The sequence below is a fragment of the Pistacia vera genome, unplaced genomic scaffold (assembly GCF_008641045.1).
Source record: "Pistacia vera cultivar Batoury unplaced genomic scaffold, PisVer_v2 Contig490, whole genome shotgun sequence".
In the NCBI taxonomy this organism is placed as follows: domain Eukaryota; kingdom Viridiplantae; phylum Streptophyta; class Magnoliopsida; order Sapindales; family Anacardiaceae; genus Pistacia; species Pistacia vera.
In genome coordinates, this window is record NW_022196324.1 from 344,202 (window position 1) to 363,922 (window position 19,721).

General features: G+C 37.7%; 2 protein-coding genes and 1 pseudogene across 2 annotated transcripts; all 3 read right to left on the minus strand.

Moving 5' to 3' along the window:
- Positions 1–273: 273 nt before the first annotated feature.
- LOC116104982 lies at positions 274–682 on the minus strand (annotated as a pseudogene).
- Positions 683–11,457: 10,775 nt separating this feature from the next.
- On the minus strand, positions 11,458–11,868 carry LOC116104991 (auxin-responsive protein SAUR64-like). Its single transcript, XM_031391415.1, has one exon. It carries the CDS (start codon positions 11,866–11,868, stop codon positions 11,458–11,460), a length of 411 nt encoding a protein of 136 aa, XP_031247275.1.
- A 6,340-nt stretch (positions 11,869–18,208) lies between these two features.
- On the minus strand, positions 18,209–18,613 carry LOC116104981 (auxin-responsive protein SAUR67-like). The gene has a single exon (XM_031391406.1). The coding sequence runs from the start codon at positions 18,611–18,613 to the stop codon at positions 18,209–18,211; it is 405 nt and encodes a 134-aa protein (XP_031247266.1).
- Between the last annotated feature and the right edge of the window lie 1,108 nt (positions 18,614–19,721).

Sequence of the window (19,721 nt, forward strand, 5' to 3'; positions counted from 1 at the left end):
TGGCATGTTTTACATCTTATGGTGCTGAATTATATTGATTTTTATGTATAAGGCATTTGTGGTAATGTGTTAGTGAATTATGCTTAAAGCCAGAAATTTCCAGCATTTTTACTTTTGGATGTTTTGGGCTATTGATTTAATTTTTAATCTTGTAAATCCTTTCGGATTTACAAGATTAAAAATTATGAATAAAATTACAGCAAATAAGTAAACTTTGTAATCTGTTTTTAGTCAGTAAGTCTACAAAGTCATTGCTATCAAAAAAAAAAAAAATCAATAGCCAAATATAAGTGTTTGCTGGTGGCCTTGTCCTTGAGTAAGAGAAGGTGATGCCACATGGTGACATGTTGCAATAGAAGTGAGTAAAGCCTTCTCTAATTCTGCAGGCATGTGTCCTCGGACCAATGAAATGACATACTTTAAGAGGGTACTATCAAGGCAATGTGATAGCTCCATGAGTTGGAAGACCAAACTCTTCTTCAGACATTCTCAAGAGCTCTATGAAGACATTTTGGCTGAGATATTCCAAGGGAACCATGAACCTTTTCTCATTAGTTGTATACACAACAAAATGGCCTTTATCAGCAACTAAACTTCTTGGATGCAAGATTCTCCTACGCTTTGCAGAAGCCATTCTTTGCCACTTCCTTGCCAGTTCAATAAGCCTTTTTGGGCTGATCATGATTGGAAATCAGACTTAGACCTTTAACAAACTAGAACTTTGAGTTATAGAGTTTATGTTTTTAAGCACGACTAACTCTGCTATGCAGAAGTCAGTCAGCTGTGATATATATAATTTCACAAGTATAGCCCAGTTCACTTATTTTTGTCTTCTTTATGTTATGTTGATTGGAAGAAATGCCATGTGATCACCAATTATGTTTTGATTATTGCTAAGCAATGAGCATCAAGCCCCATGTAGGCCACAATCACTTGGTTGTTATGCATTTGTTTTCTTCTGCCAAAAGGGATGCATTAAAGTTCTTAGTCCCACTTGAGTTAAGCATTAAACTTCCCAAGAGAAAACAAAAATCGAACAAAATCATGTTGTTATTCAAAGTATGTTGAGCTTATGTTAGACCAAAATCTTCTTGATAAAAGCAGGACCTAATTACTATATATGATTACTTACCCAAAAAAAAATTACTATATATGATTTGAGGCAAAAAATCTTGCATGCTTATGTAAACAAACAATCTTAGAAGAATCTGCCAAATTTTTAGAGCAGCAATTGCAAGGCACAAGCCCATGTGCTTTCCTTGTGTGGTGACTATCAATGCAAAGCTATTGTAAGTATCCATGTGTTAGTAAGAGTTAGCAAAGTTAGTCATGCAGAAGTTCAGCTTAACCCACTGTGTTAGTTAGTTACTGAACCTGAGTTAGTTAACTACTGCATTAGTTAGTTACTGTTATGAGCACTATAAAAAGTGCACTTACTGTACAAACAGTAGAAAAAAAGATAATACACGAATTTCCCAGATCTTTTTCTCCTTCTTTCTCTCTATTTTTCTTTTTGTTTTCTTCTCTAAACTCTCATGGTATCAGAGTTGTCGACTAACGTCTAAGATGGCTGATCCTACTCAATTCTCTCTCAATCAAGATAGCTCAGATATTAAATTGACCACTGAGCCCGTTAATTCTACAAACACCTCATCAATGTCTTCTTCTCTTCCTGTAATTTCCCCCAAATTAACTAGGGATAATTACAGGTTCTGGAAATCACAAGTTTTATTTGCTGTGGGCTCCCATGACTTAGAGGAGCATCTTACTGGACTGATTTCATGTCCAGCGCCGTTCGTGAAAGTTCCAATTGAAGGCACTGAGGGGTCAACAGAGAAGAAGCTTAATCCAGCGTATAATCAATGGAAGAAGACAAACAAGCTACTTGTAAGTTGGATTCTTGGATCTATTTCAGAATCTATGTTCTCAGGAGTGTCCAAGTGTCAATTTTCTGCTGATATGTGGATTGCACTTGAAAAAGAATTTCTTACGGAATCTAGAACTAAAACTGTGCACATTAAGAATTTGCGCAAAACACTAAGAAAGATAATCTTAGTATCCATGAATATTTTGTAAAGATGAAAGGATTTGCTGAAATATTGTCAGCTAGTGGAATTCTAATCTCTGATGAAGAACTAATGAACTACATTCTTGATGGTTTAAGTTCTGAATATGATGCTGCTGTAGTAAATATTGCTACAAGATTGGAGTCTAGGGTAGATCCTATCTCTGTTCAGGAAGCACAAATTATTTTGCAAAAATATGAGTTGAGGTTGGAAAGAGCAAATCTAATTGCAAATGCAGTTGTCGGCACTGAGTTTCATGGAGGTTCAATTCATCTTGCTAATCTCACTACTGATACAACTCAAACAAAATATCAGAGTGAACAGTCCTTGCTTAATATGGGACAACATCAGTTTTCACCCATACAGAACCCTAATCTCTCCTCCCAAAATTTTGTTCCTCATCAATCTGGTACTGGTCTCAATCAGTTTATGAACAAAACACCACAGAACCACTTTTATTCCTCACAATTCACTGGTGTCAGAGGAAAAGGTAGAGGAGCTGGAAGAGGCAGGATTATATGTCAAGTTTGTGGAAAGAGTGGACACCTTGCATTGAATTGTTATCATCGGTTTGACACAAGCTACATTGGAGGAAATAACTCACTAGTCAGACCACCAAATTTCAATAACAATTACTCTAGAACTCAAGCTGGGTTTCAAAACCTACCGTACTTCACTCAGAATTCACCTCAACCTTGTTATCACCCCAACATAAGTCACCAACCAACTGGATTTCCACCATTATCCTATCCATCAGCTGGTCTTCCATCAGGACCTAGTCAAAGCTTAGGCCAGTCACACACAAATCATGGCCCTCAATCAGCCACAACTACTGCTCCTAATCAAGTTTATCTGTCTCAGACTCAGCCATTACATTACTCTAATCTTGCTGCCAACTACATTACTGCACCTTCTACTGTCCAGGATGCAGCTTGGTACATGGATTCTGGAGCCACAGATCATGTGACTTCAGACCTGTCTCAACTTGCAGTAAACTCAAGCTATATTGGAAATGAGCAAATTTAGTTTGGAAATGGTGAGTTACTCTCTATATCACATACTGGTTTTACTTCATTACCATGTCAATCTAGGTCTCTTTACCTTAAGCATGTTTTATGTGTTCCTCACATTAGGAAAAATCTCTTAAGTATATCAAAATTTACTAATGATAATGGAGTTATTGTTGAGTTTTCTGCTGATCACTATGTTGTTAAGGACAAACAGTCCCAAGCTGTTCTTCTTCAAGGAAGGCTTAAAGATGGTCTTTACCAACTCCAAATTCTAGCCATTCCCTTTGTCTCCAAGTCCAATCAATTCCAATCTTCCTGCAGATCACTCAACCTGTCCAATTTCAGTCCCTAACTCGTTAGTTGGAGCTCCTGCTCAGTCTCAGTCCTCACAAACTTTATTTTCTGCATTTCCTATTGTTCATACTACTAGTGATGTTAATAAAGAGTGTGAACTTACAAGTTCAAATAATGTTGTTGTTAATGATTGTTCTCCTGCATTTGTACCTATTTGTGACAACAATGCTAAGCCTGTACCTATATCATCGTGTAATAATGATACTGAACCTAATAAAGATATGATTCAATCATTTTCTACTGCAAAAACTAATGGTCTTTTATGGCATAAACGCTTAGGTCATCCTAATGCCACAGTTCTTGCAAAAATTTTGCACTCTTTGAACCTAAAACATACAGTTGCAAGCACTCTTGATTTTTGCACAGCTTGCCAATTTGGAAAACTTCACCGGTCTACTTTTCCTAGGTCCAATTCTAGAGCATCTAAACCTTTAGAACTAGTACACTCTGATTTCTGGGGACCATCCCCTGTGCCTTCACCTGAAGGCTTTAAATATTATATTCAATTTTTAGATGACTATAGTAGGTTCACTTGGATTTTTCCTTTGAAAGTTAAGTCTGAAACACAACTACTATTTAAACAATTTCACAAACTAGCTGAAAGACAGTTTAGTACAACTCTGAAATGTGTTCAAACAGACTGGGGAGGTGAATATAGAAGTTTAGTTTCCTATTTTCTTGATAATGGTATTACCTTTAGGCATCCGTGCCCCTATACTCACCAACAAAATGGCCGCGTGGAAAGAAAATATCAACAAATTGTAGAACAAGGCCTAACACTCCTTGCTCAAGCTAGTATGCCCCTAAAATATTGGTGGTTTGCTTTCCAAACTGCTGTCTATCTTACAAATAGACTACCCACTCCTGTTCTCTCTAATCTGTCACCTTTTCAGGTTTTATTTGATCAGCCTCCAGACTACTTAGGGATTAGAACCTTTGGCTGTGCTGTTTTTCCATTTATTAGACCTTATAACTCTCATAAGTTTGCATTTCATACTACTAAATGCACTTTCGTTGGGTATAGCATGCATCACAAAGGGTACAAATGCATGGATTCCAATGGTAAAATTTACATCTGTCACAGTGTCAGTTTTGATGAATCTAATTTTCCTTTTGCCTCTTCTCCTAGTCTAACACCCAAAAACAATATCTCTTCTTCTTTTCCACCCTACAACAACCATTCCTTTAAACCATTCTCATCTCCTTCACATTCTTTACATGCAAATACTGACACTTGTCTAACTACTTCATTACCTCATACAACTGGTCAGAATTCATTATCTTATACACCTGGTTAAAACACTTCACCACCTGCTGGTTCTGACACTCCTATTTCCTCATCAAATGTTGAATCTGAAGTTTCTGCTTCATTACATGTTCCTCTCACAATGGGTCAGCAAAACTCATCAGTAACTCTGTCTCCTTCATTAGACTTGGCAGATCAACCATTTGAGCCTTCCATTTCTTCAAAATCTGATTCTTCAAAAGCTGATTCTAGCTTTAGGCAACCAGATCAACCATTTAAGCCTTCCATTTCTTCAAAATCTGATTCTTCAAACGCTGATTCTAGCTTTAGGCAACCAGTAGGCTTAGCATATCACTTTAATTCTGTAGTTGAACTGCCCTTTACAACTCAGACTTCAAACACTGCAACTCAGCCTTTACACACTATTACTTGGCATTTAAACACTCACCCTATGATCACTAGGTCAAAAGCCAAACTTCATAGCTCTATGTTAGTTTCTTCCACAGGTTCCCTTTCTCATCTTGACACAAATGAACCAGTAAGTGTAACTGAGGCACTCTCTCATCCAGCCTGGAAATCTGTTATGCAAAGTGAGTTCACTGCTCTTCTTTCTAACAATACTTGGGAGTTGGTTCCAGCTGAACCCCATATGAATATTGTTGGTTGTAAATGGGTGTTTAGAATTAAACACAATTCAAATGGCTCCATCCAAAGATTTAAAGCCAGGTTAGTTGCTAAAGGTTTTCAGCAAACTCCCGATGTGGACTATCTTGAAACCTTTAGTCCCGTGATCAAATCATCTACTATTAGGGTTATCCTTAGCTTAGCTGTTACCTATGGGTGGGATATACAGCAAGTAGATGTTAATAATGCATTCTTGAATAGAGAACTTAGTGAGACAGTGTACATGACTCAGCGTCCAGGTTTCTTTGATGATAAGAACCCTCTTCATGTTTGTAAACTGATCAAGGCACTCTATGGTCTAAAACAGACTCCAAGAGCCTGGTTTGAGAAGCTCAAAACTGCCTTTCTGAAATGGGGTTTTATCTCTTTGGTGGCTGATTCAAGCTTATTCATTTATAGACATCATGAGGCTGTTGTGTATGTTATTGTATACGTTGATGATATCCTGTTGACAAGAAGTAACACTAAGCTGGTCTATGAAATAGTTCACAAATTGAACACTGAATTTGCCTTGAAAACATTGGGTTCTCTTAAGTACTTTTTGGGCTTTGAAGTACACAGAACTGATACATACATTCACATGAGCCAAGCAAAGTATGCAAGGGATCTACTAGTCAAAACAGGCATGATGGATGCAAAATCCTGCCCTACTCCTATGGCTCTAGGTAATAAACTGACTTTTGAAGACAGTGAGCTGTTTGATAAACCGTCACTCTATAGAAGCACAATTGGGGCATTGCAATATCTAACCTTGTCAAGGCCTGACATTGCTTACTCTGTCAACAAACTTAGCCAATTTCTCAAGGCTCCTACTCAATTACACTGGCAGGCCTGCAAAAGGCTTTTGAGATATCTCAAGGGCACTACACATTTTGGAGTTCAGTTTACTAAAATACACAGAATGCATCTTGAGTGCTTCACTGATGTAGATTGGGTAGGCAGTCTACAGGATAGAAGGTCTACCAGTGGCTGCTGCCTGTTTCTTGGCTCCAATCTACTACAATGGAGTTCCAAGAAACAAAAGGAAGTATCTCTCTCCTCCACAGAGGCAGAATATAGAGCACTTGCACAAGGGGCCACTGAAATCGCATGGTTTAGGAGTTTGTTTTCTGAAATTGGTGTGCATCTTCCTGAAATCCCTGTCAGTTGGTGTGATAATCAGAGTGCTGGATCCCTTGCCTCAAATCCAGTGTTTCATGCCCAAACCAAGCACATTGAATTGGATGCACATTATATAAGGGAACAAGTAGCAGCCAATAATCTGAAAGTACAATATGTTCCTACTGAGTATCAAACTGCAGATATTTTTACTAAATCTCTGTCAGTTGCACGCTTTGAGACCTTAAGAGCAAAGCTAACAGTGACTGTTTCTCTCTTACAAGCTGATATTCCAGATATTCCTTCTGCTGATGACTGTTCAGACAACAACTTGGAAGCTACTCCTACAGACCCAAAGCAGAATTAAAACCGTGCAGACTCAAAGTAGTTTTTGCAGGCTTAAAGCAGAATTAATTTGTAGACTGCTCTGTTCTTTACTTAAAGCAGAATTAAAGTCCAGCTATTTTGGTGCATTCTGCTCTTGCAGTATCAAGTTCAGATTGCTTGATTCCAGTTTTGCTTGCTTGGTTTTCTGCAGAATTAAAGTCCAGCTGTTTGGTTGATGTTTTGGTTACTGTTCTTTAGTTTTGAATGCCTTGTTGAAAGCTACTCCTGCAGCATTCTGCTCTTGCAGTATCAAGTTCAGATTGCTTGATTCCAGTTTTACTTGCTTGGTTTTCTGCAGAATTAAAATCTAGCCTTTTTTGGTCTCATTTTGCTTGGTTGAGTTTAGTTTTGCTCAGGCTATCTGTATCTTCTTGAGGTTGCTTCAGCCACGAGTTGATTTAGTTTTATTTGGTTGATTCAAGTTGAAAGCTGCTCCTACAGAAGTGTGTTCAGTTTATTTTGGTTGATTTAAAGAGCTGAATTAAAAGCTGCTTCTGCACTATGGTTATCTGTTGAGCTAGTTTATTTTTGGTTGATTTTAAAGAGCTGAATTAAAGCTGCTTCTGCACTATGGGTATTTGTTGAGCTATTCTGTTCTTGTTTGAAGATCAGTTGGGAATTTGTAGATCACTTGAGGTTGCTTCAGCCACGAATTGCTCAGTTCCACTGAAGAATATTGTTCATCATCCAAGTTCAGTTTACTGCAGGATATTAGCAAGAGATGGTGTAGTTCAAAGCTGTTCTGTTTACAGGAGGATGTTAGCAAATGGTAGTGTAGTTCAGAGCAGTCCAGTTTAAGGGAGGATGTTAGTAAGAGTTAGCAAAGTTAGTCATGTAGAAGTTCAGCTTAACCCACTGTGTTAGTTAGTTACTGAACCTGAGTTAGTTAACTACTGCATTAGTTAGTTACTGTTATGAGCACTATAAAAAGTGCACTTACTGTACAAACACTAGAAAAAAAGATAATACACGAATTTCCCAGATCTCTTTCTCCTTTCTCTCTGTTTTTCTTTTTGTTTTCTTCTCTAAACTCTCACATGTTAGACTAAATGATTTAGATACTGAACACAAACGAGACAGAGAAAGCAACAAAGGGCAAGCATATTACCGTGATATGAAATTTGGCTGTTTCTTCTTTCAAACCAACTACTTGAATCAAATTATAGAGATAATTTTGTCTATTTCAGATCTTCACTTGCCAAGAATCCATCAAGCTGATTATGTTGCACATATTGTTCCTCATATGGAACAAATGAGTTAGTTTTACCAAGCCATATTCCTCGGAATATTTTGCCTAAGGATTTTGTTTGTCTTATCTTACTGTTTGATGTATCCACGAAGTGAATTCTATTATTAAGTACAATAGTTATAGATCCTCTCTAAGAGATAAAAATTTGATATAATCCAGGAGGAATTTCTTAAGAAATTGAACTACATTCAATACAGGTTAAGATGTTCATAGAAAAAAATGACTTAAATAAATAGCAGCCGTGTGATGACTTCTTCCTAAAGAATAATATTATATCCCAGAAACTAAATTTAGATCAAGATCATTAGAAGTTAAGAATCTTGTTGCGATGAGTGAAATAGAAAAAAATTATGGAGGGAACATAACTAAAATCAGTTATTCAAGTCAAACTTTTCCTTCCCTGTATTTAGGACATTGCAACTATTCAGCTTCAAGAAATCATTCGCTCTAGTCCTCGTTAAATCTTCAGTACCTTTATAAGTTTCACAGCTTATATGCAGCCCTGCTTTTCTGAGTAAACTACGGTAACTGATTAAATTGCTCTACAGAAACTCAAATAAATTTAAAGGAATTTAGTAGAATGAAAATTTGCATTCACTAGTACAAGTAGTTTGTTGCTATTGGTTACAAGAAACATTCATCTGAAAAATCCATTTCTCATTCACAGTCAATACTGACAGAAAAAAGTTTCCTTCCGGATTAACAAGACTAAAAATTATGAATGAAGTTACATCACATCAAAAGCTAATTGTATAATCTGTTTACAGTCAATAAGTCTACAGAGTCATTGGTATAAAAATATTTTCAATAACCCAATATCAGATTGAGACTGTATCATATGGAGGGAACATACCCAGTATCAGTTATTCAAGAAAATCTAGTCAAGCTTTACCTTCCCTAATCCCTGTAGTTAGGACATGGCAATCACTCAGCTTCAAGAAATCATTCCCTCTATAGTCCTCATTAAATCTCCTCTACCTTTATAACTTTCACAGCTTAAATGCAGCCCTGCTTTCCTAAGTATTATGTATTTAATAAGTTAACTGATTAAATTGATCTGTAGAAACTTGAATAAATTTAAAGGAATTCAGTAAAATGAAAATTTGCATTCACTAAGAATGAAGTTGTTGTTGGTTACTAGATATATTTAATCGAAAATAACATTTCTCATTCACAGTCAATTCATGAAAGGAAAATTTTTCCTTTTGGATTCACAAGATTAAAAATTATGAATGAAATTACATCACATCATAAAGTTAAATGTATAATTTGTTTACAGTCAATAAGTCTACAAAAGAATCTTTGCTACCAAAAAGTTTCAATAGCTAAAAATAAGTGTTTGTTGATGGCTTTGTCCTTGAGCAAGAGAAGACGATGCCAAGTGGCGACATGTTGCTATGGAAGTGAGCACAGCGTTCTCTAACTCTTCGGGCATGTGTCGTTGGATCAATGAAATGACATACTCCAAGAGGGTACTATCACAAGGCAATATGATTGCTCCCTTGCTTGGAAGACCAAACTCTTCTTCGGACATTCTCAAGAGCTCCCTGAAGACATTTTGACTCAGATATTCCAAGGGAACCATGAACCTTTTCTTATCAGTCGTTTACACAATAAAATGGCCTTCACTGGCAACTACACTTCTTGGATACGAGATTCTCCTATGCTTTACCAAAGCCATTCTCTGCCACTTCCTTGCCAGTTTATAAAGTTTCTTTGAGATGATCATGATTAAAAATCAGAATGAGACTTGAACAAACTAAAACTCTGAGTTATAGAGCTTATTAATCTTAAGCACAACTATGAGCTGGCTGTGCTATATATATCCACAAGTATGCACATGATGACTTATTGTTATCATTTTTATGTTGTGTTAATTGGAAATAAGGCCATGTGATCAGTAACTGAATGGGTGGTTGGGATATCGACCATAGATTTTGATTGTTGTTAAGCATCAACGCTGCATGTAGGTCAGTAGCACATGGTTGTTATGCATTTCTTTTCTTATACAAAGAGGGATGCATTAAAATTGTTAGGGCCACTTAAGTTAAGCAATTAATTTCCTAAGAAAATAGAAATAAAACTAAATCATATGCTTATCCAAAAACCATGTTTTGATAATTTCAGACAAAAATCCCTTGATAAAAGCAGGACCCTATGACTAGATATGGTCAGAGCCACAAAATCTTGCATTTTTATGTAAACCAACATGGTTAGAAGAATCTGCCAAATTTTTAGAGCAGTAATTGCAAGGCACAAGCCCATGTGCTTTCCTTGTGCAGTGACTATCAATGCAAAACTATTGTAAGTGTCCATGTTAGACTAAATGATTTAGATACTGAACACAAACGAGACAGAGAAAGCAACAAAAGGCAAAACATATTACCATGATTTGAAATTTGGCTGCTTCTTCATTCAAACCAACTACTTGAATCAAATTACGGAAATTATTTTGTCTATTTAGATATTCACTAGCCAAGATTCCATCAACTAAGCTCATTATGTTGCACATAATGTTCCTCATATGCAACAAATGATTTTGCCAAGCCCCGTTCCTCGGAATATTTTTCCCAAGGATTTTGCTTGTCTTTTCTTACTGTCCTATGTATCTTATAGTGAATTCTGTGATTTATCAATGCAGTTACTGTGGACTAAGAAAGAGTTTATAACAATAAGTTACAGAGGTTATTGATCCTCTCTAAGAACCACAAGAATCAATATAAGCTAGGAGAGTACTCATGAGAAGTGGAACAACATTCAAAGCAGGTTAAGAAGTTAATAGCAACTGTGAGGTGATCTTCTTGAAGTAAAATACTAATTTACCAAATACTGATTCCAGATGAAGATCATCAGGAGTTAAGAACCTTGTTGTAAAAAGTGAAATAGAGAAGGAAAATTAAGATGGAGAATCAATTATATGGAGGGAACATAACAAACTTAGCTTCCCTATAATTAGGACTTTGGAACTGGCCAGATTCAAGAAATCCTGCCCTCTAGGCCTAGTTAAACTTTCTCTACTTTCATGATTTTAACAGATTACATGCAGATTTTTTTCTGAGTATCATGAGTTTTATTTAGGTTCACTCATTAAATAGATCTTAGGAAACTCGAATTAAATTAAATGATTCGGTAAATTTACAATCTGCATTTACCGGTTCAGGAAGTAAGTCACTATGAGCTACTGTAAATATTTATCAGAAAATGACAATTTTCATTCACAGTCAATTCATGACAGAAAACCTTTCATTTTAGACTTATAAGGTTAATAATAAAGAATGAAATTGCGTTTATAAAAATACTTCATCAATAAGTGTATAACCTGTTTACAGTCAATATATCTACAGTCATTTCTATCAACAAATTTCAATAGCCAAATAAGAGTGTTTGTTGGTGGCTTTGTGCTTGAACAAGAGAAGTTGATGCCAAGTAGTGACATGTTGCTATGGAAGTGAGCAAAGCATTCTTCAATTCTTCAGGCATGAGTCCTCGGACCAATGAAATGACATACTCCAAGAAAGTACTATCACAAGGAAATGTGATGGCTCCATGGCTTGGAAGACCAAACTCTTCCTCAGACATTCTAAAGAGCTCGTTGAAGACATTTTGACCGAGGTATTCCAAGGGAACCATGAACCTTTTCTTATCAGTTGTGTACACAACAAAATGCCCTTTATTAGCAAAATAACTTCTTGGATACGAGATTCTGTTACACTTTGCAGAAGCCATTCTCTGCCACTTTCTTGCCAGTTCAACAAGCCTTTTTGGGTTGATCATGATTGGAAATATTAGACTTCGACCTTGGACAAGCTACAAGTTTGCGTTATAGAGCTTATGTTTGTGGTCAGCTGTTACATATATATATACAAGTCTGGCCAGGATCACTTATTGTTGTCTTCTTTGTGTTGTGCTGGTTGGAAACAAGGCCATGTGATCATCAACTAGATAGATGGTTTGGATATAGAGAATATGTTTTTATTATTGTTAAGCATGAATACCCCATGTCGGATACTATTACTTGGTTGTTATGCATTTGTTTTCTTCTGCCATGAGTGTTGCATTAAAATTCTTAGGGCCACTTAGGTTAAGTAATTAATTCCTAAGAGAAAACTGAAATCAAACAAAATCACATGGTTATTCAAACTATGTTCTGCTCTTGTTAGACCAAAATCCTCCATGTGCTTTCCTTTTGCTGTGACTTACAATGCAAAGCAATTGTGATTATCCATGTTAGACTATATGATTTAAATACTGAATACGAAAGAGACATAGAAACCAACAAAAGGAAAATAAAATAACATGATTTGCAGCTTCTTTCAAACCCAACTACCCGAATAAATTTGTCCTCTTCAGATCTTCAGTTGCCATGATTCCTTCAAGTTTTTATAATATTGTACATAATGTTCCTCAGATAGGACAAATGAGTTAGTTTTGCCAGACCCCATTCTTTGGATTTTTCCCAAGTATTTTATTTGTCTTTTCCTACTGTCTTATGCATCTTCATAGTGAATTCTGTTATTCAACAATGATTTCATAGTGAATTATGTTATTTATCAATGCACTTAATTTGGACCAGAAAGGAGTATGATGCAATAAAATACAATTTAGCAAAAACTAGGAGTGGTACAAGGGACTTGGAGTTTTGCCAACGTGCATGAAGAAATTTAGAGAATTGGCTAATGTTCTCTATTAAGTCAAATTTTTCCTCTCTTCCCACCTTGATTGGAAACTTGAGTTAAATAAGAGCACAACCTTGATGGCTCCAAGCATCTGCCAGCACTTAAGGCCAACACAAGTTGCAACTCATTCTACATAGTCAAATCATGGCATAAACTACAACATTGGCATCATTCAATCAACTGTAAAACCTGGTTGTTCTAAGACTAGCACACAACGGTAAACTTTCCATTTTGGGTGTTGAAGGTTGGTGCTGTGCTGGAAGTAAGATTTGCTGAAAGTTTGAAGCTGTTTTGCTGCTATGGATGGACGTGCATGGTGCTGTTCTAGAGTTCAGTAGCTTAAGTCCTTCTGTATATTTTAGTGTTAATTTTGAATTAGTTGACTCAGCTTATTTTGTAATGAAGTTGTTAGAAGTGAGTGGCTTAGCTGAGATTAAGTGAAAGTTCTGACAGTAGTTGAAACAGTAAACAACAGCATGTTATATTCAGATTTTTGTCTAATGAAAAGCAGTCCAGTTTTTCATTCATTCTCTCTTTTCTTTGAACAACCGGCATTAACAAAACACTAACATGGTATTAGAGCTCCATTAACCAACTGTCATCTAACAAATTCACTCAAAAAAACTCATTCAAAATCACCATCAAACTTCAATCTTCTGCAAGAATAAAATTTTCCAGAAAACAGCAACCAGTTTCAGCATGGCTACTCAATCAGCTTCTCTCTCACCTCCAGTGTTCAATGGAGACCAGTATCACATATGGGCTATTAGAATGAGAGCCTACCTAAGAGGACAAGGGCTGTGGCAGTATGTGGAAGAGAAGAAACAGCCACCGCAGCTTGTTCCAAACCCAACCTTGAATCAAATGAAGATGTATGAGGAGGAAATGTCCAAGGCTCCAAGAGCTCTTTCTCACATACATTCTGCAGTAACAGACCTTGTATTTACAAGGATAATGGCATGTGAAACTGCAAAGGAAGCTTGGGATAGATTGAGAGGGGAGTTCATGGGAAGTGATACAACCCGAAACATGCAAGTCATGAACCTGCGTAGAGAGTTTGAAATGCTGAGAATGCAGGAGGTAGAGAAAGTTAAAGAGTATGTAGATAGACTCATGAGTGTGGTGAACAAAATCAGATTATTGGGAGTTGAGATGAGTGACAAGATGATAGTTGAGAAAGTGTTAGTCAGCCTTCCAGAAAGATTTGAGTCCAAGATATCTTCCTTAGAAGATTCAAAGGATCTCTCCCAAATCAGCCTCACTGAATTGGTTCATGCCTTGCAGGCCCAAGAACAAAGAAGGTTAATGAGGCAAGATGATTCAAATGAAGGTGCTATGCTTGCTGCTCAAAAGGGAGTGCATATGCAGGGAAGTAATAGAAAATATGCTGGAGATGAGAGAGGAAAAGAGAAGGCTGGTGGTTAGTGGGGAAGGCAGAGTGGAGGAAGAAATTATCTACCATGTTCCCACTGCAAAAAGAAGGGACATCCGGACAGCAAGTACTGGTTCAGGCCTGGGATTCAATGCAGGGGATGCAAGCAGTTCGGCCACATTGAAAAAGTGTGCAGGAACAAGGCTGCACAGCCACCACAACAAGCACAAAGTGTAGATGATCAGCAACAGACCAGTGAACCAGAACAGCTATTTGTAGCTTCATGCTACTCAATGCAGACCAACAGAGATGTTTGGCTGATAGACAACGGATACACTAATCACATGGCAGCAAATGTGGAGAATTTTGTTAGACTGGACAGGATCTACAACTCCAAGGTTAAGGTTGGAAATGGGGACTATATGGAAGCAAGAGGAATTGGAGATGTGGCAGTCCAAACTCAGGCAGGGACTAAGGTTATTTCTAATGTTCTTTTTGTACCTGAAATTGCACAAAATTTGCTAAGTGTAGGTCAAATGTTAGAGAGAAATTATACTTTGCATTTCCAAAACCATTCTTGCATTATAAAGGATAGTGAGGGAAATGAGTTGTTGAGTGTAAGGATGCTTGGTAAAAGTTTTCCTCTAGAGTGGAAAAAACCAGAAAACTCAGCATTAATCACCAAGGTTGAAGAGTCTAAGTTATGGCATAGAAGACTTGGACATTTCCACTGCCTTGGAATTAAAGAGCTCAAGTCAAGGGACATGGCATTAGACTTGCCCGAGATAGAAGAGAAGAGGACTTTGTGCACAGCTTGCCAGCTTGGCAAACTCAGCAGGCCATCATTCCCTTCGGATCAAGCCTGGAGAGCAAGTCACAAGCTGCAATTGATCTACTCTGATGTTTGTGGTCTAATGAAGACTTAATCTTTAAATGGCAGCAGGTACTTTGTACTCTTCATTGATGATTTCTCAAGGGTGGCTTGGGTTTATTTCTTGAAGCAGAAAAATGAAGTGGCTGCTGTGTTCAAACAATTTAAGTTGCTGGTGGAGAATGAAGTTGGAACCTTGATCAAAACAGTAAGGACTGACAATGGAACAGAGTACACTTCAAATGAGTTCAAGACAATCTGCAGCCTAGCTGGAATTCAGCAGCAGTTCACAGCACCATACACCCCTCAACAGAATGGTGTTTGTGAAAGAAGAAACCAAACCATTATGGAAATGGCCAAGTGTATGATGGCTGGAAAAAACCTCCCTAAAGTGTTCTGGGCATAAGCTGTTAATACAGCAGTTTTCCTGCTGAATAGGCTGCCCACCAGGGCAGCCAAACATCAAACACCAATTGAGGCATGGAGTGGAATCAAGCCAGCGGTTGGGAACCTGAAAGAATTTGGAAGCATAGCCTATGTGATGATCCGAGCCAGCAAAAGGTCCAAATTGGATGACAAGGCAGAAATTGGGATATTTATAGGCTACAGCAGCAACTCTAAAGCTTATAGAGTTTATGTTCCCGAGTCCAAAAGGATTGTAATCACAAGGGACATAAAGGTTGATGAATGTGGAGTCTGGAACTGGGAAGAAAAAAGGGTTGATGTGCTGGCTGAATCAAGTCAGAATGAGAGAAATGAGGGACTGATTCAAGAGGCAGATTTAGATGAGGAAGAAGAACATGCTGTTAGAGGAACTAGAACTCTGGCTGATGTGTATGACAGGTGCAATATGGTAGTGGTGGAACCAAGATGCTGCCTTGATGCTGCAAAATCTAAATTGTGGAGGACTGCAATGTAGGAAGAACTAAGTATGATTGATAAAAATCAAACCTGGAAACTAGTACCAAGACCTGAAAAAAGGAAAGTTATTCAGGTGAAATGGATTTTCAAACTGAAAATCAACCCTGATGGCTCAATCTACAAGCACAAAGCAAGGCTGGTGGTGAAGGGTTTTGCACAGCAACCAGGCATTGATTTTTCAGAAACTTTTGCCCCGGTTGCTAGGCAAGACACAATCAGGCTGCTGTTGGCATTTGCAGCTCAGTTCAACTAGAAAATTTTCCAGCTGGATGTCAAGTCAGCATTCCTAAATGGATGGATTTCAGAGGAGCTATATGTAGAGCAACTCGAAGGCTACAAGGTTGACGGAAAAGAGGACTATGTGTACCTACTGAGGAAGGCCTTGTATGGCTTGAAGCAGACCCCTAGAGCCTGGTACAGCTGAATAAATGACCATTTATGTAGCCTTGGATACACTAAAAGTCCTAATGAACACACTCTCTACATTAGGAAAATTGAGAAAGGAGTGGCTGTGATTTCTCTCTATTTTGATGACTTGTTGGTGACAGGGAGTAATCCTGATGAATTGGACCAGTTTAAGTTGGATATGCAAGCTGAATTTAAAATGATAGATCTGGGATTGATGAAGTACTTCATTGGCATGGAGATAAATCAGGTTGTTGGTGAGATTTTTATGTGTCAACAAAGGTATGCAACCGAGCTTCTCTTGAGGTTTGGAATGGAGAATTGCAAACCAGTGAATACTCCACTGGTTCCCAACCTGAAATTAAGCAAAACAGATGGTGTAGAGAGGGTTGATGAAGGAAAATACAGAAGCTTAGTGGGAAGCATGCTGTATTATATAGCCACCAGACCTGACCTTATGTTCACAGCAAGTTATCTCTCAAGGTTTATGAGCAACCCAAGTGAACTGCACTTTAAGGCTGCAAAACGTGTGCTGAGGTATGTAAAGGGAACCATCATGTTAGGCATCTGTTTTAGGAAGGCTGAAAGTCTGAAATTGTTGGGGTACATTGACAGTGATTGGGCTAGATCCTTGGATGATGCAAGAAGCACCTCTGGTTATGTGATTTACCTGAATAAGGGTGCAATTAGTTGGCTGTCAAGGAAGCAAGAGACTGTGGCACAGTCTACTGCTGAAGCTGAATATGTCTCTGTTGCAGCAGCAATGAACCAGGCTGTGTGGCTGAGGAAAATGTTGGATGACTTGCACCAAGTGCAGGGTGGTCCTATGCTGATCCTATGTGATAACCAGTCAGTTGTGGCAATGGCAAAGAATCCTGTACTCCACGGCAGAACTAAGCATATTAAGATCAAGTATCATGCGGTTAGGGAAGCTGAACAGTGTGAGGAAGTAACCTTAGTGCACTGCAGAGGGGAAGATCGAGGGGAAGATCGGGTCGCTGACATTATGACGAAGGCATTGTGCAAATCCAAGTTTGAAGCCTTTAGGCTAAAACTTGGTGTTTCCAGCCAAAGCACCAAGGTGGAGTGTTAAAGGTTGGTGCTGTGCTGGAAGTAAGATTTGCTGAAAGTTTGAAGCTGTTTTGCTGCTGTGGATGGATGTGCATGGTGTTGTTCTAGAGTTCAATAGCTTAAGTCCTTCTGTATATTTTAGTGTTAATTTTGAATTAGTTGACTCAGCTTATTTTGTAATGAAGTTGTTAGAAGTGAGTGGCTTAGCTGAGATTAAGTGAAGGTTCTGACAGTAGTTGAAACAGTAAACAACAGCATGTTATATTCAGATTTTTGTCTAATGAAAAGCAGTCCAGTTTTTCATTCATTCTCTCTTTTCTTTGAACAACCGGCATTAACAAAACACTAACATTGGGAATTAGGCTTAATTTCCAAAGGGCATGTAAGTTCAGTAGAATGAGTTTCTTTTCTCTTTCTGAGCCTATCTATATGTCCTTGTAAGATTAATACTCACTGTACTTATTTGAAAAGATTTGATATGATTCTTAAAGCCAATGGTTTTCCAGAGCCTCTGGGGATCAGTTTTAACAGAACTTCCTAAATTTGAATTCCTCATTAAGCAATTTGAGATTAAGTGCAAAATATTTATTTGTTTCTAAAATGCACAAGAACTTTCAGAAAAGTTTCAAGGAGTTGATCCTTAATGTTTTCTATTGATATGCCATACTGATTCATACTTCATAGTTACTATTTTACACTGAAAATTTCTTTTGAATTATCAAAAGATGTATAGTGCAAAAACAATATATACACAGAAGTTCCATTCATTTACAGAACCCAATGGGATTATAATACAATTCAGTAGCCACAAACTGAATGTTGACCTGCATGTACTTGATGGAAAGAAGCAGATAATGAGCAGTGACAGGCGGTAATCGAATCGAGCAGAGCTTTCTCGAGACCTTTACTTACACTTTGTTGAATGAGTGAGACTATTTTATCCATGAAGACTGCATCACATGGCAATGTAATAGGACCATCGCTTGATAGTCCAAACTCCTCCTTAGACACCTTTAAGAGCTCAAGGAAGATGTCATTGTTGAGATACATTAAGGGAAACACAAAGCGTTTTTGATCAATGGTGTAGACAACAAAATGGCCTTTCTCAGTGACTGATGATTTATTAGAATTACCCGCATTCACTTCTTCCATCTTCTGGCTCTTCCTCACCAGCCTGGTCATGAGCTTCTTGGGGCTTATCATGTTGCCTGACACTGTATATTAGTGATTTGTGAATGGATGACTTAGAATAAGAGAAGCACGATTAAGTTAATATGTATTAAATGGTTTGAATATTGGTTAATTAGCATAATTTCTCTATATATATAGCTCGGAAGTACTGTACTTATGTGGGCAAAAGGGTTGAAATTTGTTACTCCAAAACCGGTGCTGGCATGTTGGATATATATGTCGAAACATGTTATGCAACTAAAGATGCCATAAGGTTATGTCTTTATTCAACTCTCCAGCAAGCATCGAAATTTTACCTGAAGGTATAAACAAACAAATGTAGATACTTCTCATGCTAAATTATATAGTTTTAAGACCAAAAGTTCTAGGATTCTGGATGCTTATCTAAGTTTTCCTGTTAAAATTGTCACATTGTACTAGGAAATAACACCCGTACGGAATTCATCAACCTCTTTTAAAAATGTTAAAAATAGATATTAACAATGTGTAGCAAATTGAACAATAAATTATTATAGTCAGAAATAATGAAATACCAGTCGGAGGGTCGCTGGAGTCGTCGTATTATTGCATGACCGACTGGATCTTGCCGGTTGTGTGCCGATATGGCCTTTTCTGGCCAGATCCATGTAGATCCATGGTGGATCTGGCCGAAAAAAGCTAAATCTACGGCTAGATCTGGCCATTGACAGCCAAATCTGGCCGCATTTGGTCGTCAACTATGGCCAAAGATATGGCTGTCGTTGACGACTGGCTATGGCCAAAGATCTGGCCGTCAACAGCTAGATCTTTGGGCGTAGATCTGGCCTTTTCCGGCCATATTCACCATGGATCTGGCCGGAAAAGTCTAGATCGGTGCACTACCGGCCAGATTCAGTCGGTAGTGCGCCATTATACCAGATTTCGGCCACCTTATGGCAGTGGTGGCCAGAATCTGATAAATGTGGGTTGCTGGGGTGTTTTTACAATTTTTTTTTTTTAAATTTGAGGGTATTTAGTTAAATTAACAAATTTAGGGGGGTTTAAAAGAAGTTGAATAATATTGTGAAAATAAATCAATTTTACTGTTTAACTTTATTGGGAATACTAATAATAATATTCCCAAGAGTATAACAAAAGGACT